The 21,795-nt window shown below is 38.1% G+C and overlaps 1 protein-coding gene across 2 annotated transcripts; it reads right to left on the bottom strand.

The window, feature by feature from the left end:
• Positions 1 to 704: 704 nt before the first annotated feature.
• On the bottom strand, positions 705 to 21,540 carry LOC136276867 (tetratricopeptide repeat protein 28-like). Of its 2 annotated transcripts, none has more exons than XM_066160784.1 (6): positions 21,482 to 21,540; positions 15,047 to 15,200; positions 13,878 to 14,039; positions 13,539 to 13,616; positions 7,534 to 7,601; positions 705 to 6,338 (listed from the first exon to the last, which is right to left on the bottom strand). In XM_066160784.1, the coding sequence occupies exons 2-6, from the start codon at positions 15,141 to 15,143 to the stop codon at positions 2,784 to 2,786; spliced, it is 3,960 nt and encodes a 1,319-aa protein (XP_066016881.1). In that variant the 5' UTR covers positions 15,144 to 15,200; positions 21,482 to 21,540; the 3' UTR covers positions 705 to 2,783. The 2 variants fall into 2 exon arrangements, with proteins under 2 accessions (XP_066016881.1, XP_066016880.1); XM_066160783.1 differs by lacking the exon at positions 21,482 to 21,540 and adding an exon at positions 20,857 to 21,251.
• Positions 21,541 to 21,795: the final 255 nt, after the last annotated feature.

Consider the following 21,795-nt stretch of genomic DNA (forward strand, 5'->3'; position numbering starts at 1 on the left):
CTTATCCTTTCTTAATTATTGTTTTGTCAGAACTCTTCCTCAGGGTCTTCTCTGCGTCTACATCCGAGATGGCGGCTACCGACTCAGTAGAGTCCGGCTGTGGATTGGCCTGCCGCCATCTTTGATTCGCAATGTAGGTGGACCCTGGGCGAGAGTTTGACCCATTCCCAATCAGATGATAGAAGAGGCCTTAATTTGGACATTGAGGGACTCATTTCCAACAAAATGCACCGATTATGTCGCCGAGACTTGGAGGGAGCTCTTCCGCCTTATAACAGCTATTATGATGAGAGGACTGAGGAGAGCAAGCACTGGCACCCTGCGGACTAGGAATCAATCGAAAGGAAAACTGAGATTTTACTGGAGATGACTTTAAGAGGACACCATCCCAAAGTGGACATAATACGCATGATCACAACTACTATAGGGGAGTAACGAGGTATATGAGTTGTAAGAAGCCAGACGTTGCGCGAAGATTGAGACGAGTGAAAACTGAAACAGACAAGGAGATAGTCGCGTCCTATGAAGGGCGCAGAAGAACAAAGTTGAGGGCGATAAAAGAGGTGCGAGTAAAGATGGGAATAGAGGAAAATTGCGATGAAAAAAAAATGGAAGGAACCAGACGAAGGAGAAAAAAAAAGGGATGCGCAAATGTGAAAAGGTGTAAAAACTTGTGTGAGGAAAAAGATAAAAAAAGGCGTACACATGTAACAATATGAACACGTCCGTCGGCGTTCAAAACCGTGTGGCAATACGGAGAACAATAGACAATGAAAGAGACACAATCGAAGAGATGACGCGCTTTTGTTAAGTGGGCGGGGGCTTGAAACATGGAATGTTAGTACACTGTTAGCTGCACACATTATTAACTTGGCGCGCTGGTCAAAACGAGCATTGAAGTCCCCATAGGATCTGCTTTCTCTACATCTTACGTGTATCCTAAGAATATGGAGACAGACAATGTAAATCAACGCAGTTTTTGTATTTTATACACTGTATATTTCTCTTACACAAAGAAGTAAAAAAATAATCACAATAGAAACTGCATTAAATCGTTCAAGGCATTAAGTAAAATATGCGCTAAACGGAGACGCTAAAATGAACCCATTTACTCCCAAGACTGATCATAATTTAAATTCTCCTCACGGTATTAATACACCGACAAACATGGAGTCAATAACAATTCGAGAAAATCCATACTGGAGGATAATCTTTTCCTAGAAACATAATGTTACATCGAATTCTCGGAACAAGCGGCAGCAAAGAGAAACACATTCTTATCAGTTGGGAGAATTTTTCTTCAGAACTTGGGAGTTCATGAGTTAATTAATATAAACTAAGGTAAATTAACTATTATCTTCAACTTAAAATAGCATCAAAACACTTCACACGAAATACACTGACATTATACAAACCATGTTCAGTTGAAACTGTCCCAGCATGTTTTTAAAATCCTAGTTACATTATATTCAACCACGCATATTATCAGACATCCTCAAATCATGCTGAGGTAAATTTAAAGCGATGAAAAAATTTCAAGAGGTGATTTTCAACAATAAGAAGTTTTATCCTGAAGCCCTGAACGTTTTCAACTACGCACTAGGTTTACATTAATTCATGAGCCTTTTCACCAAAATAATTCCCATTGAGGATTACATGGCTGACGTTAACTACTTCTCTCATTTATGAGCGTAAATATTGTCGTATTAGAAACAACAAATTCCATGTCACATACAATAAAAGTCGCACCTATGGAAACTTTAATTATAGTGAACTCTGCGTCCCTCTTTCCTAGTTTAGATTACATGGACAATTTTTAGCCTCTCTGTCGTCGTTCTTTAAAACGAACGGAGAAGTGTTTGGTAAAACGGACAAAAATTGGCCAGACTCGTTTGATTGAAAACAGGGTTGTAGCCAGCTTTTTGACTAAATGTAAGCCTCTTCCCTCACAAATTTCAATTTTTGTTTCAACATTTGCAAGAGTCATATTATCTTTTAGTAAAAGTCAAGCGGGCAGAAAACAATTATAGGCCGGGCCTACGGGACTAGAGGCTGGCTACACCCCTAAAAGTAGGTGTAATGTCTCTAACATATGGTTAGTAAATTTAATAACATCATCTCTGATGTTTACTTCAAATTAAGCTTACAATGGCAATCTTGGCACTGACAGAACTAGACTGCATTAAAATGGATTGACTTGAAAATGGTAATCAATTTTTTTGTAAAGATGAAGGTAAATTGTAACAAAGTAATTTATGATGTAGAAAACGGTCTAAGATCAATTCACATATTCAATTCACATACATATTCAATTAAAGTTTTGGAAATAAAAATTCGCCAACTTTTGCAAATGACGAATTGTTTCTTTGCTTATCAAAAGCTTAGAGCATAAAGGTAATTAAAATCCGGTGGAAAAGCCCCTGGTTGGGTAAAAGAAATAAACTTTAAATTATTTTCCATACAACTGATTGTAATACAGGAACAGAGCTGAGTGACATGTTGGTGGAAATGGAAACCTCGTTCATAACAGAGGCCTTGTTGCATTTCGTTCTCTTCGCAAGCATTTAAATTTGTTAAGGTAACAAAAAAAGACAATTCCACTGATCAAAATATAATGAAATAGACTGGTTTATTTCTTCACCATAGTAAAGTTGCACATCTCAAGTTCCATTTAACAAAAAATAAAAAGTAAAGAAAAATAGCCAAAAATTGTTTAAAATAGAGGAACATTTAAACCTTCCAAGTTCCTACTTCATTCTTTTGAGATGAAAAAAAACATTTTCTCATTTATTTGATTTTCTATTCAAATTTTCTCTTTCCTTTGCCATCACGTCAAACGTGAGGTCATCTCCAATCAGCAAAAAGGGCGCCCAGTATTTGATTTCGTGGAACTCATCTGATTCTCTGAGGCTTTTCATGGCCAGGTTCAGTGACTTGCTTGTAGGTTTACCTTCTGCAAGGTGTTGATAAAAGCATTTCATGAACTGGAGAGTAGCCTCGTCATCAATCGCCCACAGGGACACCACAACAGACCGAGCACCAGCCCCCATAAAAGCGCGCGCAATGCCAACCACACCTTCAGCCTTGATCTCGCCCCGACCACTGTGGCAGCAACTGAGCACAACAAGTTTGGCGCGAAGTTGAACATTCAACACATCTCGAATCGTTAAAATGTAATCCTCCTTCTCCGTAGGCACAGTAGATATTCGGTCTAGGTCAGGTGTAAGAGCAATTTCGCCAGTTTCCGGACATCCGTGTGCCGCAAAGTGAACTAAGGAAACGGAACTGAGTCTTTTCAACACTTCACGTTTCGTGGCCTGTCTGCCAATGATTGGCGTGATATTCAGAATTTTTCCGATCATTTCTACTTCTTCTTTAGCACACGGAAGCTGCTCGAGGACTTTCTCTCCCTCGCTGTTAGTAACCTCGGATACCCACGGATCTCCTACAAGTAACGCATTACTGCTTTTGTGATAATCATCTGGGCAATCGGCAATGAGACTAAGAGTTGCTAACGATGGAGCGACTCGGATTGTGAACGATTCACACAGGTATTTAGAATTACCATCCTTCAATGCAGCGTAAGGAGCGATCCACAAGGGTCCATCAGGAATAATGAGTAACTCATCCCCTTCAATCAAGTCAGCCACCGGCTTCATAACGATATCGTACAAAGTGCTCAAGCATCCGTCTTGTTGGATGTGAGGTTGAGGGTTGGCTTCTTTGGTTTTCTCATCCACTTTTGAACGGCCCGCCCTCAATGCATCTAAAGATCGATTCTCACATCTCACATTAGAACGAACACCAAGTTGTGTATAGACACCGAGCATGAACGACTCAAAGGACTGGCTAGATTCACTATTCTCTGAAACAAAACCTTTGAGTTTGCTTTGTCTTAACCGAACTTGTTTTCCTTCGGACACAACCCAAAGATTGACGTTAGCTCTGTCCACTGCCTGAAAGACAGTGTTTGATGGAACGTTTTTTAAAACTGTGAAATCTTCATCTTCTCCTTTGTGGTGACTTGTTCCACCGCAAAAAATGGATTCCATGAGGTCGGTCAGAGCTTGAGCTCGTCCTTTCTCAGCAACAAATAAGGCTTCATCTACATTACCTTGTCCTACGAGAACTCTCCACAAACCCGTATACGCCATTTGATGCTGATTTCGAAAATTAACTTTCCACTCATCTTTAGATTTTAGAAGTGCTCTCAAGGAATTGAATAAGTTTATGCTAGCTTGGTAATGTTCAACGGCTTTTGACAGTCCACCTTGCAACTCAAAAACGTGTCCTAGTGAAGAGTAGATAATTGCCTCCGAGGATTTGTCTCTTACTTCTTTAGCTATTTTAAGACCTAGGTTGTAGTACTCTATGGCTTTTTTGAAATCACCCAGACTAAAATAAGCATTGCCAAGATTGCCATCAGCGTTACCCTCCCCTTGCTTGTCTCCTACTTCTTTAGCTATTTTAAGATGTAGGTTCTGGTACTCTATGGCTTTTTTGAAATCATCCAGACTGTTATAAGCATTGCCAAGATTGCCATAAGCACCACCCTCCCCATGCTTGTCTCCTACTTCTTTAGCTATTTTAAGATGTAGGTTGTGGTACTCTATGGCTTTTTTGAAATCACCCAGACTAAAATAAGCATTGCCAAGACTGCCATAAGCGTTACCCTCCCCATGCTTGTCTCCTACTTCTTTAGCTATTTTAAGATCTAGGTTGTAGTACTCTATGGCTTTTTTGAAATCACCCAGACTAATATAAGCATTGCCAAGATTGCCATATGCACCACCCTCCCCATGCTTGTCTCCTACTTCTTTAGCTATTTTAAGATGTAGGTTGTGGTACTCTATGGCTTTTTTGAAATCACCCAGACTTAAATAAACACGGCCAAGATTGCCATAAGCTTTACCCTTCCCATGCTTGTCTCCTACTTCTTTAGCTATTTTAAGATGTAGGTTCTGGTACTCTATAGCTTTTTTGAAATCACTCAGTCTGCAATAAGCATTGCCAAGATTGCCATAAGCACCACCCTCCCCATGCTTGTCTCCTACTTCTTTAGCTATTTTAAGATCTAGGTTGTGGTACTCTATGGCTTTTTTGAAATCGCCTAGATTCTGATAAGCATTGCCAAGACTGCCATAAGCACCACCCTCTCCATGCTTGTCTCCTACTTCTTTAGCTATTTTAAGATCTAGGTTGTGGTACTCTATGGCTCTTTTGAAATCACCCAGACTTAAATAAACACGGCCAAGATTGCCATAAGCTTTACCCTCCCCATGCTTGTCTCCTACTTCTTTAGCTATTTTCAGATGTAGGTTGTGGTACTCTATGGCTTTTTTGAAATCACCCAGACCAAAAAAAGGAATGCCAAGATTGCCATAAGCGCTACCCTCCCCATGCTTGTCTCCTACTTCTTTAGCTATTTTAAGATGTAGGTTGTGGTACTCTATGGCTTTTTTGAAATCACTCAGACTGTGATAAGCATTGCCAAGATTGCCATAAATAATACCCTCCCTATGCTTGTCTCCTACTTCTTTAGCTATTTTAAGAGATAGGTTGTGGTACTCTATGGCTTTTTTGAAATCACCCAGACTAATATAAGCATTGCCAAGACTGCCATAAGCACCACCCTCCCCACGCTTGTCTCCTGCTTCTTTAGCTATTTTAAGATGTAGGTTGTAGTACTCTATGGCTTTTTTGAAATCACCCAGACGGCGATAAGCATTGCCAAGACCGTTATAAGCATTACCCTCTCCATGCTTGTCTCTTACTTCTTTAGATATTTTAAGATGTAGGTTGTGGTACTCTATGGCTTTTTTTAAATCACCCAGACTCTGATAGGCATTGCCAAGATTACCATAAGCGTTACCCTCCCCATGCTTGTCTCCTGCTTCTTTAGCTATTTTAAGATGTAGGTTGTGGTACTCTATGGCTTTTTTGAAATCACCCAGACGGTCATAAGCATTGCCAAAATTACAATAAGCGTTACCCTCCCCATGCTTGTCTCCTACTTCTTTAGCTATTTTAAGATGTAGGTTGTGGTACTCTATGGCTTTTTTGAAATCACCCAGACGGTGATAAGCATTGCCAAGACTGTTATAAGCAACACTCTCCCCATGCTTGTCTCCTACTTCTTTAGCTTTTTTAAGATATAGGTTGAGGTACTCTATTGCTTCTTCTCCCCGATTATAGAGATCTATGACTTTCGTGACATCACCTGAACTTGCACTACCGTGGTCATGACCAATAGGATCTTTTTCCTCCATGGACTTATCTCCCACTCCACTGACAGACTGAAGTCTTAATGACAACAAGATCCTATTGTTTTTGTCAAACTTTTGTATGTTAAGGGTTAAAAACATGGAAAAAACAAAAAAGATTATGTTTCTGATCCTATCGATATGTAATAGTCCATTTTAACATTTGCGTGCTTGGTTCCCAAGCCTCTGAACAAGAGCGATGATTAAGGGTGACCTTGTTATGATAAAAACTTTGCTGCTTTTAAAATGCAAACTACTTTGTTATTATCGTTTCTAGATACTAGTCTCTATCACAACAAGGTCACCTTCAGCCTCACTCCAAATCAAAGGCTTAGCAACTAATTACAGAAGTATAAAATGGCCCACTAGGAGGGCTTTGCATGAAAGGTAGATGATTTATCAACATTCAGTCTTAAAGTCAGTTATGAAGTAAATCTACACTTCAAAAAATGTTTTTTCTGTGTGCAGCCTCAACATTTAACGCGAAATATCTAGATTTAATCCTTAGTTTCCAAAAACTGAGCAGCACTTGCTCAATTTTTAAATTAATATAGCTTTTACATCAGACAAATGTTTTACAGCAGTGGAAGAAATGAGTCTACAATACAAATACATGTCTTTAAAATTTTTATTTGTTCATAGGAAGCAGGACGAAAGTTTCCGAGTCTCTAAGTAGTGGAAAAAGGTCGAAGGCAAGAAAATCTGCATAAGATATGTAAACATTACCGAGCTTTTTGTTCTGGCTTGATTTAGAGAGATGATCTACCCAAGTACTATGTATAAACTGGATGAATATTAGTCTTCTAACCCTTTAACTCCCGTGAGTGACCAAAAGAGAATTTCTCCTTACAATAGCAATACAATATCAATCAGATAAGTGTTGAGAGTAAAAAAATATATATCAATTTGAAAATAGTTAGTTGATGCAATACTAAATTCTGTGTACTAACATTACAAGAATTGTATGGTTGACAGTAAGGATAATTACAAATTTGGTCTGGGAAAGTAAAGGGTTATTTAAACTAATGTAACAGTTATTGGCATGGATAGTAGAACTAAGTCAAATTGGCTAAAAGGAGTAATTTCATTAATAAGTCATGAGGTAATAACGTCTCCTATATTTTTAATCACACACACTTAAAGTATATGAGCTGACAAGTTCCCATCATAATTAATACCCTTCTTTGTATTTTCTCCCTTGAAACATCAAATCATGGAAACTTTTTTTTTATACCCACGGTTAAAAATGAACGATTCCTTCAAAGGATACAGCTAGTCCCTTATCACACCAACTGATTGCTTCTTCAAATCGCTTCAATTCAACACAAGCAGCGGCTCCTGTAGGCAACAACACAAAGAAGCATACTATTACTGTAGCTTAATTTTGAGAAAAGAACCTGAAACCATTGAAATCATTACAGACCAGAAGAAAAAAAAAAGACAAAACAAAACGAAACAAAGAAACTAAACGGAAAAGAATAAACAGGCCCTATTAGGTTTCAGTTAGATTTATTTAGCTTTACAGACAACTGAAACTTCTAAGAACAATTAAATTGGGATCAACAACTCCCACAAAAACACTAAGAGTAAGGTAAGTCCTGATCCTTCTTTCTAAAACAGCTAGATAGTGACTTAAGAGCGTGTCCACGAGAGCACCGGGCGGTCGTGCTACATGCCATCTCACCGATTTCAATGAAACCTTGTCAGTTTAAAGGCTCTACCCCAAAATTAAATAAAAAAACAGACTGGTTTCTGTTTTGGTTTTTTCCGTGGGGAGATAGACCACCCCCGGTTTTTCTTGGTTTTCACTAATGAAATCGCTTCAAAGAGGTAAAATATATGAAGCTCTCACTGCGATGCTATTTAACTGATTACTTTGAGGATTTGCACACATATTTTTACATCCTTAGTTAATGGCCGCCGCGAGCATCAGTCAGTTTGATTGACGGCTTGTCAATCAACGGAGGCAAATATACGACTGTGTTTTTAGACTTTTCGATTCATCTAAATATTTTACAACTTTGAGGTCTAATATCTTCCGTTGCCAGAAAGCTACAAGACTAATCTTAATTACCCTTTATAACCCATCATTTCATCTCTGAAAATTTATCCAAAGAATCTTTGGGCACCACCGTATTTTTGTCTTGGATACCTTTTAAAATCTGCGATTGTGACATTTGCTAAAAAAAGGACATAGGGCTCTTGTACAGAATAAAACATTAGCCTATACTCTGATCGTCTATTATCATTATCGCACAGTTTACAATAAGGAAACTGTAACAGGAGAGGAGATTTTAAAGTCACATGTCGCCTGCTTGTTGACGTACAAGTTCCCGAGTGTAACAACTTCGGCTTTTCCATACCGCGCATGACGGGAAACTCTGCCCCCTTTATTTGATAGGAAATATCAATAGCCCCATAAATTCATTAACTACGCCATGTTTCCAGAAAATAAGACTGGAAAATGTTTTTTCCACTTTCCACCATCAAGAAATTCCACGTATAGAAATAGTATTTGTAGGGTTACTGCGTGACTTTTCATGAGAAGTAAAAATTGTTCATCTTTTTTTTTCAAGAAGATACTTCTAGAAAGTTCTTAATCCTTCTGTTATCTTATTTTTCTGTTTTTTGACCGCAAATATCATTTGCATTTGCTATTATTTTCGCTGATTGTCATGGCCTTTCCTGCGTGCACGTGCGAGCTAGTTCATATACAGGACTCTTTCGAGTTTCTCTGGGTGGTGTCGGGCTTAGGTGTGTGGGTCTGGCTCGAAAGATATCTGCACGCTGCAACACGGGTTCCTATGTTTTCTCCTTTTTCTTCATCTGGATTTTCATTCTCTTGCTTGCATTATCACACATTTATGTTTTTTTATTCCCTCAGTGCGTTCCCTCAGATTTGGAAGTAGGCCGTGAAAAGTCAATGTTGACCAGAACTGAAATCCTTTTCTATCACTACTTGTTTCAGAGAACCCCCGTCATTTGTGACTTTATTTCTCAAGAAAATGTGTTTTTATTTGCTATTTATTTCCATTAGAACATGAAACTAGGTCCTCATAAGTTTTTTTTGTCTCGTGACTCCCAAAAACTAGGTTTGCGACAGCATCAATTAAGAAATCAAAGGCAATTACGCCTGAGAAATTCGCTTGTAGCCTTCTACCCGCGGAAGGCAACTCCATATAATGAAACGTTCTAAGACCTCTATAAACTAGAGACATTGCGTGACGTTGAGGGGTGAAATATTTACCCTAAATCTGTGACCCTCAAACGTATCACGTACTCGTACATGTAACGTCCGGAAAATTTCACGCATGTATAACACCGTAGGCGCACCTGGCGAATTCTATCCATTGGCTTCAATAGCAAAGAGACAACTTATTTACTATTTGTATATGAGCAAGCTTATTTACCCTAATTGAAAAAATCCTTGATGAAGTCTACTATTGTCAGACGAAACGCGTGGGAGATAAATACAAGTTTTTACTTTCTCAGTTCGTGCAGTGATGCTTACTAGTTTGTTCCGTCAAAAACGCTTTTAATGTGAAGTCACGTCGACCTCGACAGAAAAATTAAGTTCACCCTGTCATAATCGATAGTTTGATACCGTAAGTACCAATTTAGGTACATTATTGGGCTTTGATCCCAATGATAAAAAAAATGTGCGTTTTCTCACGCTTGCCACGTTTATTCTTTGGAAAATTATTTTACTGGAGGGCGGTGTCCCTTACCTTGGCGCGTCTTGACTCTGGCCGACGAAAATTATCGAGGTGAACTCCATGAAATTCTAGTCAAATGTTTTAAAAACTTTGTCTACCCTTGATTTGCACGCAGAAAAAAAGGCAAATTCCGAACGGTATTTCAAAATATTTTATTCATTAGTCAATTTATGAACTGTTTTATAGCAGCCCGAGGAAAAAGCAAAATTGAAACAACCGGCGTATCGGTCAAATGAATTCCAATTTTTTCAACAAGGAGTTGGTAAGTTCATTTTTCCTAGTAAATTTAAGTGGGGGTCATTTTTTTGTGACAGCCGATCAAAACTAGACATCTCTGAAACGTCTCTGAAACTCTTTTTAAAAAGAGTTTACACTTCCAGTAATATTTTCCTCCTTCTCGCAACAGCGCAACAGACATTTTAATCCTATGTAGTGTAGGTGTATCAGTTCTAGTACGTCTTCATAGTGATGCCATATAAGAAATCGAGTGTCTAAAAAGCCCTCGATTCAATCTAACACTCGAATTGATAAAGTCAAGATGGTGCAGTTGTCTTGTTCCTTTGCAACTAACTGTAGAACCAAATGTTATTTTTCTCGCGCTGGACAGGGACGGCAACAGCTCATACCTCTAAATTCGTGGGTATACAGCTTAAAAAAAACATTTGAGAGACGTCGGTGTATCCCAAACATGCGTTTCGTCCGAGATGGAGCTTATTCTAGCGCGTATTGGCTTATTTGGAGATTACGAAGGCCGAGATTTCACGATGTACCTCAAATATCGTGCACCACTTGGTGTGAGATTCAGACCTTCGGGTTCGTAAATGCCAGTATCCTCCTCATAAAAATCGGAGACATAAAGTGAGAGAGAGATGAATCTACTGATGGCAGAAGAAATCAAAGCTGGTAGCGAGTCTTCCTGGTAGCGGCAAGGTGACTGTAAACCTAAATAGAACGCGTACTGTAGCTGCTATCTTAGAGTCGGCAATGAATAAGGAAGAAGGGCAAGAAGAGCGCTTATCTGAACATCAGTTTTCCTAACTGGTGATTTGTGACTGAGATGAACTTTATATCATATGATTGCTAGGGATACGCAGGTACTGTAGAGGCGCTCACATAGATAGAGGTGGGCGATCCTCTCTCTGACTTAAGAACTGCGACAAGTTTATAGCGCAGACCAACTGGCACGGTCTGAAGCACCTCAGGGTCTCACTAGGCTCATCACATTAGAAACCTTCAGCAAACTAATCGTAGAAGCGGGTGGTTATCAGCAACGTGCACAGATTTCTGAACGTGGGTCATCGCGAGAACTATACCCAATCCGTCATAGACGGAACAAGAAAGCAAGATATTCTTGCTAAAAGAAGGATGTATCAGGACGTTTCAGTCATTGGCTGCCATCCAAATGTACCTTGACAAAGACAAACACAGTGAGGCCGACAAAAAAATTGCGCCTAGGATAAGATCAAGAGGAAATGGACTAAGACCGGCTTGCCATTCTATAGGGGATGGCTACGTTCAAGGTCGGACCTCAGGTAAAAATTCTGACGAACAATCCTTAACTAGCCAAGTGGACTTTGGATGGGCTCTTTGGAAAACACAAAAAACAGCCACCTTTTCTCAGAAAGCAGAGAATTATCTCCTAGACGTGTGCTGGACAAGGGAGGAAACTAGTAAGGCAACCGCCTCTAATGTGATTTCCCAAATATCGAGAGAGTTTAAGAGACGACACCGGTCAGAAATGTTGTCTAAGACTGACCGGTTGATACAGCAGCAAATCGCTCGATACTTCAGCCGGTTATCTGCCGTAACAAAAATTGGTTTATTGATGAGGTCCCCCTCTGTAAATATGAATGAGGACGGAGAGGCCGATGCCAATGATCTAGCTTCAGAATTCGAAACTGACCGAACAAGGCAGAAGATAAGGAGGAACCTTGCAAAATTTAGAGAAAGACTGCAGGAGAGGGTACAGCTGCTATTAAACTAAAAAAAGAAAAAAAGATATTTGCATCTCACTTTTCTTTCATATTTATTGTCTTTGCTCACGAAAACAACTGGCTATGTCTTGGGATTTCATCAAGGGAGATTTTCAGGAAGCCTACTCGTCAAATTACTGCTGGCTCATTCTTATTTTAAAATTTTACAAGTCACGCAATTTAACCCGGCAACACTCGATCTAGAGAGATGTGGATTTATATGTAGTGATAGAATGCTTGAAAAAAATATGCAGATATTTTACAATCGAAGCAGGCAAATAGTCATAGAGATCTGCAGATTATTCTGAAATTGTTATTTAGCAGACAGCATGAACAACGCGCTTGAATAATTCCTACGGAGAGTCTTCGGGTCACACAACAGATGTTAGCTTAGCGGAGTTCTGCATGGAAATGTTCGATGGCGGTAAGTGACAACGACAACACTATTTGAATTTTATTTTCGGGATAGAAGCACGGTTTTTAGTCCAATAGAACTATTGATATTTGCTCTCGAGCGAGAGGGCAGAATTTCTCGTCTGCAAAAGCCGAAGTTGTAGTACACTGGAACATGTAGTAATATCAACCAACACGCAGCATGTGACTTTAAAATCTCCTAAAATGAGCAATGATGATGCTAAACAATCAAATTATAGACTAATGAATGTTTTGTGCCCTACAAAAGCCATATCTGCTGATTTTAGTAAATCTTCAAAGTAATAAACGACTGAAGAAAGAAACGCTACGATCTTGCCATTGATTTTTCGTCTACATGCATCTCTCTAAACGTGAAATTTTCCATTCCTAGAAAAAATCTCGAGCTAAAAAAAGAGCTAAAAAATGTAGGTTTATTTGGTCAAGTGACCGCCGAGAGCAAGAAGTGCGTGACAGGTGTAGTTAAGAGAAACTTGTCACAGTCGCAGATTTTAAAAGTCATCCAAGACAAAAATACGGTAGTTGCCTCCGTTGATTGACAAGCCGTCAATCAAACTGACTGATGCTTGCAGCAGACATTAACTAAGGATGTAAAAATATGTGTGCAAATCCTCAAAGTAATTGGTTAAATACCATCGTAGTAAGACCTTCATACATTTTACCTATTTGAAGCGATTTTCTTGGTGAAAACTAAGAAAAAAAAGGGGGGGTTGTCTATCTCCCCCCAGAAAAAAAAAAACAGAAACCAGTTTGTCTTTTTGAGTTTTGGGGTAGACCCTTTAAACTGGCAAAGTTTCATTGAAATCGGTGAGATGGCATGTAGCACGACTCTCCGGTGCTCTCGTGGACATGCTCTTAACATATCTGACACCTGTGACTCATTGAACTTAAGGAACTAAAATATTCATGCTGAAATTTTGCTTTGCATTCCGCATTGAGTTCTTCATCCCGTTCAAAATAATATTCTCATCATGATTAATGGAAGTAATGGCGTAGCAGTCAAGAGCTGGATTCAAATGTACATTTATTTACTCTTATTTACTCTTAATTAAAGTCAATTGAGACAAGATTGAACTCCATTTAACCTCATTTAACTTTAGAGTGTTGAGTTCTTTTTTTATTACTATTATTATAGCACAGCTAACATATCTAACCTCTCACAATTGCCTTAAGGAAAGTTGGATTTAACTCAATGGCTGCTTCTGCATCCCTTAGTGAATCCTGGTGATTTCCTGTTATTGAAATAAATATCTCTGATTAACCATACATGTTGCAAACCAACTACCATTACTATAATTTTGGGAAAAACTTGTGATGCTCGTTGATATCTGGGGTAAGAGGTTACTTCTTTGTATATTTGAGAGGCCAAGATAAGATGTAAATTTTTCCGGGCATGCATTCAAAATCATCACCTTTTTCAGAAAACTACTACTGACAACTTAATAGCTTCAAAATAGAAAAAAAAATGCATATTAAAACTCTCATCATCTTACCAAGTTTAGAATGTGCAATTGCCCTGTTGTTGTGCAGTTTGGCCTTCAGTTCTTTGTCATTGCAGTTCATTTTAATTCCTTTGGTGTAAAAATGAATAGCATTGATGAAATCTCCTTTCTTGAAGGCCTCATTACCCTCATTCCTATAAACATCAGCTGTGGCTGCAAAGAAAAAATAAAATAATTCGAAAAAAAATTTAAAAATGGGTGTCAAAGTCTGTGGTCGTAGTTAATAATTATTCGTGTATAGTCAGAGCTGCCAAGATCTGGAGATTTCAAATCTGCAGATTTTCAATAGTTATGATGATGCTTACAATGTAAGTGACAACATGGGTAAGAATAATGATGAGAATTATAAGCATCACTTAATTCGAGGCAAACCCCTGGAGATGAGAGATTTTGGAGATAGGTTTCCTAAAATTCCTATTCCCTGGGAAAAATTAATAAAATGTTCAATTGCCCCACACAATCTTATGTAAAAGGCGAAATAATTAGCAATTTCACTTTCAACTAATTGATCAAGCTTTTAAAACTAATTGACCAAGCTTTAAAACCTAGACCTTGAAGTCTTATTTCTTCTGAGCCATTTGTTAGTGAAAGTACACTATCTACCTAAAACACCTCCATATTCAATGATAATTAACACTTGTACTCTACTGGAAATTAGATGTGACAGTTTTTATTCAAATTCCCTAACGCCAGTCAGGCAGGGTTAAGTCCCCTCCCCCCTCTCCCCCCCCCGCCCACCCTCTTTGGCTTGGATGAAGATCAAATGCCTGTGGGTTTCTCGAGGAGAAAGGAGGGAATTTTGAAGGTTTCAAAGTAATTATGTTTCATTAAAATAGAAAGATGATGGTGATGATGATGATGGTACCTATGATGCAAACTTACAATGGATGTTATATGATGATCAAATAAAGTCTTAACTTATTATAACTTTGTGTTATTGCTTTGAACTGTTAGAAAAGAAAATAGCAAAAGTTTCTGTGTCATAGATCTTCTCAATGAACAGCATATTGTAATCATAGAAGAGAGTCATGACTGGTCAAATATCCTTTAAAGTGGTCATACACTGTATATATCCTTTTCCACATCTGCTGGCATTCTTGAAACTGATCGAATAGAAATTGCTCTAACAACAATTGAAGCCGAAGTTGAACCTTGCTCACCTCGTAAAGTGTCCTCGTCAAAATCTGGTGCATTTTCTTTGTCAGGTAAGTCTTCATTTTCACACGGAACTTTAATTGAACTTCTTCCTGTAGCCATAGCAACTGTAAGAAGACTAATGCTTCTTACAAAGTTGTTCTTTTAAGTCATCCTTGCCTGAAAAGAAGGTGATTGAAAATGGTTATAAACATCAGTCAACATATTACCCAGTTGCAAAATAAATATTTTTTCCCTTCTGAGAATGGGAGGGATACATAGACACAAAATCAGAAGCCAATTAAGAGCTAATGTCAACATGCATCACACAAACAGCGGCAAGTCGCCCAAATTCGTTTTCTCTCCTACTTTCATATTTTGTATCCCAATATGTCCTAATAATTGTGGTGTAGTTTTTTTGTGAAAATATATTTCAGTTTTTGTGAAATGATTTTTTTTTCGTTCGACCGCTCAAATATGCAAATTTTTATTCTGAATTTTACCCGAGTTGTGTGACCTCATGTAACGAAATTTACTTGACCTCCGGTATTTCTGTCGGCATAATCCTTTGTTTTATCATCTAAACTTAATCCCCTGACATTATTGAGGCTGGAAAAAAAATATTTATTTTTTGGTAAATATTTTTGTCCGACATACTTTTTCTATGTCGAAAAGTAGCATCAAAACAAAGACAGTTTTAACAATGACCGATATGACAGAATATACTGAGCTTCTAGCTTTTAAAAGACAAAAGGATGGTTATAAAGTTACTGTTAAAATTTTCTTGTGTAATTGTGTTGTTCTATCGTGAGACGAACTCAAAGTTCGGCAAAGTTTACTTGCTAGCGACTAGGAAATATACAAGGTGTGCCTACTTGTCGCCATCTTTTATTGGCATATCGAGGCATAAATCACTACAATTTAAAAACAAAATCTAACATAACACTCTTACCTAGTTTATTTATGATTTTATAAGACCAATAAGCTGTTTCGGTCATTATATTACGCTTGGGCATTTACGTTGTGTTTTCCCCTATCCCAGTTATATCAGAAGCTAGTCACGCAATAATTGATACCAAAACAAATGAATATTTACCCTGTATGAACATTTTTGTTTATGTTGAATTGACAATATTACAATATGTTACTTTTGTGGTCACTAATCGTTGTTTCAGTGGCAGCGTAGCAGTTCAAAGCGGGTTGTTGCTTCAACGCTATTGAAATTTATTATATATTATATTATAATTATAATTATATATTATAATTATATAATTTTTTAATTCTGGCAGGAAAGCAAAGCATGATGCTCTGGGAATAAAAACTATTAGGGGCCTTTTACATGATATCGGAATGAGTTTTGTTCAAGAACGAGTTTATCTCGGTTGCCACATGATACCAGAGTAAAATTATTCGAAACGAGTCATTTCTGAAGGAGTTTATTGAGGTTTTCATTCCAGAACGAAACACTTATTCTGGACGACCTTTTGTACCTCTGTAAAGTAAACGCAGTACGACACTCATATCTGTATGAATCCTCTGTAGGAGCGAGGGAAGCATAGAAAAGGGACGTAAATACTTCTTTTTACTACTTGTTTTTATAATCTAAATTATCTTGCATGTAAACGCGGTATGAAATTCATTTCATTCCGGGATGAAACCTATTTTGGAATAATGTAAAAGGTACCTTATGACGGACAAGTAGATTTTTGATGCGGGGAAGGGGGGAGGGTCTTTTGCCAATTGCTCGATTTTTTCGGGGGTTATTGCCCAACACTCCAACGTAAATAAATAAATAACCAGTTTACGTGAATTTTACGAGATGAGACTGACAGCTCGTAGTTGGCAAATCACATCTTTTGTTTTTAGGTGCTGACCGGGTTGGTGGGGGAGGTGGGGGAGGAGGCGATCGGAAATGGGTGAGGATGCCTGATATGTCTTTGATGCTAACTTTAATTATCCTGATAATGAAGACTGGTTGTTTTTTAAATATCACTTACAAAAAACTCAAGACATGTAGAGTAACATGGAAATCAATTGTTCTGGAACTCAAAATAGCCTGAGATACATGTACAGTGTAGATCATTTTTCCGAAACCCAGTACTCACTTCTTACTAACCATTCGAGCACGAGTCTTTACCAGGGAATGTTGGCCCAAGGTTACGGCAGTATAGAAATGTCATAGTGCCAATATTTCCCAGTACAGCTCAAGAAAGCAAGGTAATGGTCATGCACTAATGTCACTTACACTAATCTAGTGTATTGTGAATTTTCTGGCCTCCAAGTAAAAACATAGGCATGCGTAGCATGCAAGAGTTATTTTTTATTTTTTTTTTTTTAACCGGGTGGGATGAGATGGGACACTTTGTGTACCTAATGTTTTCATTTTTGTAACAGAAAAAGAGCGTAACTTTATAAAAGATCGAAAATATTGCATTACTTCACCCTTAGAGAGAGAGAGAAAAAAGGTAATTTAGCTGAACTCACACAGGTATCTTGTGGACTATTTTCTCTATTGTCTAAATACTTCTAAGCAAAAATAAAATGGATTGGTGCCACGCTTACTGTTTTCTTCTTCGCAGCAGTTTTTTGGTCTCGTCATACAACGCCATCAATTCCCCGACGGAGAGAGAGCGCGTAGCGTGATGAGACCAAATAATAGTTGCGAAAGAGACCACGCTTACTGCCGTTTCAGGGAGAAAATAAAAATTATTGGTCTACAGTTAGATGCCTGAAAAATATAATTCTATGTAATTTTACTACGAAAAGCAAACTGAAACTGTATTGTATCTCCAGTAGACTCTAACCAAAGATATACTACGATCTCGACCAAATGAAGATACATTTCACAAGAGAAAAGGATAATATTTGAGAGAGGGCTCCTTGATTGGTTGTTGCCTATCTGGACTTTACCCACTGTGTGTGAAATACCTGATAAAATGCAGATTGTTTACAAGGAATAAACACGCGATTGGATTAAGTCCAAGGTAGTTAAAAGCCGAGTTTATTCGTAGAAAAAGTCGGAACGCGGATGAATTGCGTTAAAAGTTCACTATCAGTAGCATTTAGTGGGAATTGTTTCCAGTGGGGTTGGATATTGAGGTAAGAATACGTGATTAAATGCAGGTTGTTTACAAGTAAATGACACGTGATGGAGCGAAGTCTAATTCGGCATAATGGAATTTAATTGGCGAAATAAAATTTGTAATCAGTAGACTAGGTCAGGGAAGCAAAAGAAAAAGAAATATACATATCCCAAAAGTCTGCACACCCCCTCCCTTACTGCCTCCTTCTACTTGCTTTTCTGATGGTAATTTTGTTTCTAAGTATGAATTTACTCTATTTAAGACGACAAGGTAGTGTTCCATTACCAGAAATCCGAGATATCGATCATACTTGACCTCTCCAGGCCTTGGCCAAGAAACAGTTATAAAGAAATGTGTGGGATAAAAAATCAAAATCTTCAAGGATGTTTCATTTTTACGGATCTTCAAAATTTTCCTGCCAAGATCGTTCAGGATCTTGGCAGGAAAGAAAAAGATCCTTGGAGATCTTGGCAAGAAAATGAGAGATCTTCAAAGATCTTAACAAGAATTTGGAAGATCCTCAAAGAATTTTCAAAGATCTTTAAAGGATCTTTAAAGTTCTTGTCAAGATCTTTGGAGATCCGGACAAGATCTTCGAAGGTCTTGATAGGAAAATGAAAGATCTTTAAAGATCTTGGCAAGAAAATGAAAGATCCTTGAAGATCTTGACAAGAACTTTGAAGATTCTGGCAAGAAAATAAAAAATCCTTGAAGATCTTAACAAGAATTTTGAAGATCTTTAAGGGTTCTCATAAAGATCTTGTAGGATCGTTAAAGATCATTCAAAGATTTTCACCAGGGATGTGTCACAACAAGGCGAAAAATATAGAAAGCGCTCGCCGTATGGGCACTTTTTTTTTCGTTGTTTTGGTAGCCACTTTGGAAATTTAGCCAGGCATTTTAAAGTAGGTAATTCAAATGTGATTTATTATAGTGTACACGTAAATACGCTAGTCATAAAATCAGCAGTCCACTGTTTGCAACTCTGCACAATTATCATGATGGGAAACTTTGTTCGACGATTTCCGCTTGCTGAGAAGTCTTTCTACTTGATACAATTTTACCCCGGGTTTACATTTCCTCTTGCCTTTAAAAGCAACAATAATCTACACGATCTTTACTTCTTACCGATCGCGCTATATTGTTTTTGCAACCACACATTCGGGCATGCTCCGTAGAACTTTGAGTACACCACAGTCAGGAGGTATGGCACTAACGAAATGACTCGGATCAATTCTAATGTTTTCTTTCTTTCATATTGGACTATTTCCTTCCGTCATTCCAAACTAAACTAATAAATAAATGTTCGCCACCCAAAATGCCTTCAATGAAAAACACGAACGGGCAGCACGTGGTGCACTCATGAGTTTATGTGGAACAAACAAATGCAATTAGGGAATCTCAATTCAAATTTTCGTAAAATTTCCCACTCGAGTTATGGCGAACAAGAACGAGGAGCATGTGGTTCACTCGTCAATTTATGTAAGACAAAAAAAAGAGCAAAGAAGACGATCATTTATTCCAAAATCTATGTGCGATATGGGGTTCTTTTACGGACATAATATCGAACATGGATACATTAATGTTTTGTTCAATTACGTTATTGTTATGCGTTATAATACAAGTCTTAAAATAACATAAATCAATTCCATCCGGAATGCATCGATTTTGGATGTCATACATCGATGTTGTGCAACATACATCGCTTTCCTGACTCATTCACGCGTGACCTTGTATAACTAAAAGATGTTCAATAAAATTAAAAGATGAGGAAGCGGAAATAGAAATGACCGGAAGTCAGGTTAAACAAGAAGCCCCGGAAACTAACACTTTCAAAATGGCGGAAATAGGGGCAGATGATCAGTGAAGTTTGAGAAGCACTATGCAAGGTGCACGGATTTGGCTGACCAACATCGAAGGATTTTTTACGTCTTTGGGTAGGCTACTTGAAAGTGCAGAAGGGCAAAGGAACACTGCGTCCTACGACTCGGCTGAATTTTTTAGTCGCCGTTTACGAGAAAACGAAAGAACTCTTGTCACTTTAACTCTAAGAATAGAAGAAACCTTCCCAAATGAAGTTGAGGTGATCTCTGGGCAAAGTTTCCGTACAGCCCCATACTTCATTATGCATACAGTCCTTTGTTAGAAGAAAACAAAAGCGAAAACAACATTTCTGCCAACATTTTTTCAAAAGAAGTCAAATCTGTGTTAAAGAATTCGCATTTTGATTTGTCGCCTTAAATTTTTCTCTGACTGAAAATACCTGCCAAGTTTTGCAGCATTTAATAAGCAAGGAGCGTTTTATATCTTCCCCTCGAAACATGTGTTTGTGACAACTGCTTCTTCTTTCAAATTCTTTAATGCGAACAGGATGTAACACGTTGACGGTAGTTTGTAATCAAAATAAATTAAAAAGGAAAAGGCTTCAGATTGTCTCGTAACACTCAGTTTTCTCGGTTCTCACTAAATATTCTTCTTAAAAAAATGGAGTAAGCAGGGACACAGCACTTTAGATCGATAACATTTTCATAACTTGCTCTTGTCTGCGATCATATGGTCTAGTGCGTTGTTGCCGGCTCACTTGCTGAAAGACCTATATGAAACCAAGACCTCACGCCTCATACCGGATTGTCTTTATTTTACAATGTAATAAGTTTTTCTTATTTAAGACAAAATGGCAATGTTACTGATGGAACACTGCGAGTGGGTGAGACAAAAATACACTTGGTTTTATAAATTATTTCAGAGCTTACCTTAAAACGACGTTTCGTCAACGACGGAGCGTTGAATTCGTCCTCAAGAACCTGGTAAATTTGTAAAATTTTGCAAGACCGAAGATATTTTGATGAGTTCTTCAGAAGGTGACTTAACACGAACGGTGTCGAGAGGGTACTCTTTTCCTAGTGGTCTCACGACGTAGAAGTATTTGATTAAATTCCTCTGAAATTTAGCTCGCGGTAACGTAGAAGCAACGCTTCGAGCTTGCCACAAAAGATGTTCACTCGACCACGACTGGATGCAAATGACTCACTATTTGTTTCAAGACCATAATGATGTCTTTACCATTGCGTGACGTTCTCGGAAAAACCAGATGTTGATGATGTAATACGTTGTGGACTTTCCCGAGGAAATGAGTCTTAAACAGAGAGTAATACAGGGGCGCGCGCAGATGTGAATTTGATTGGTGGAATACAATTCAAGCACGTGAAAAATTGCCTGATGTTCATGTAGTGCTTGGATTGGGTATGTTCTAATGAACTTTGGACGTTGTTTTCATGGTACGTGATGAAATATGAGTTGTTTGGCGTTTGCGTTATGAGTAGTGGAGCGGTAACAACACGTTCAACTTAAAAATGATACAATAAATGAAATGCGAACCTTTCATATCCCGATAAATCTCGACCTTAATCGACGAGGCTCTTGCGAAGGCAACAAACCATTACACTCCCAAAATTTCTGATTAATGTTATTCTTTGTGCACAGCCCCCTGATCCGTGACATTATTTTCAAGAACGCGGACATGCGTAGCATGGGTGGGTTGAGATGGAACTCTTTGTGTACCTAGTGTTAAATTTTTGCAACAGAAAGAGAGCATAACTTTCAAACGGACGAAAATATCGCATTTCTTCGCCTTAATTGAAAGAAAAAAACTTAATTTATCTGAACTCATACCACAGGCGACCCAAACTTCT

This window comes from Pocillopora verrucosa, chromosome 13 (assembly GCF_036669915.1).
Source record: "Pocillopora verrucosa isolate sample1 chromosome 13, ASM3666991v2, whole genome shotgun sequence".
In the NCBI taxonomy this organism is placed as follows: Eukaryota; Metazoa; Cnidaria; class Anthozoa; order Scleractinia; family Pocilloporidae; genus Pocillopora; species Pocillopora verrucosa.

What these genes read in the sequence shown, in the direction of transcription:
- LOC136276867 (XM_066160784.1), bottom strand. Translation starts at nt 15,143, where the DNA reads ATGGCTACAGGAAGAAGTTCAATTAAAGTTCCGTGTGAAAATGAAGAC. An exon ending in CCTTAAGGCAATTGTGAGAG is followed by an intron (nt 7,602 to 13,538) that starts GTTAGATATGTT and finishes TGTTGCCTACAG; the next exon opens with GAGCCGCTGCTTGTGTTGAA. An exon ending in GGTGTGATAAGGGACTAGCT is followed by an intron (nt 6,339 to 7,533) that starts GTATCCTTTGAA and finishes AACATACAAAAG; the next exon opens with TTTGACAAAAACAATAGGAT.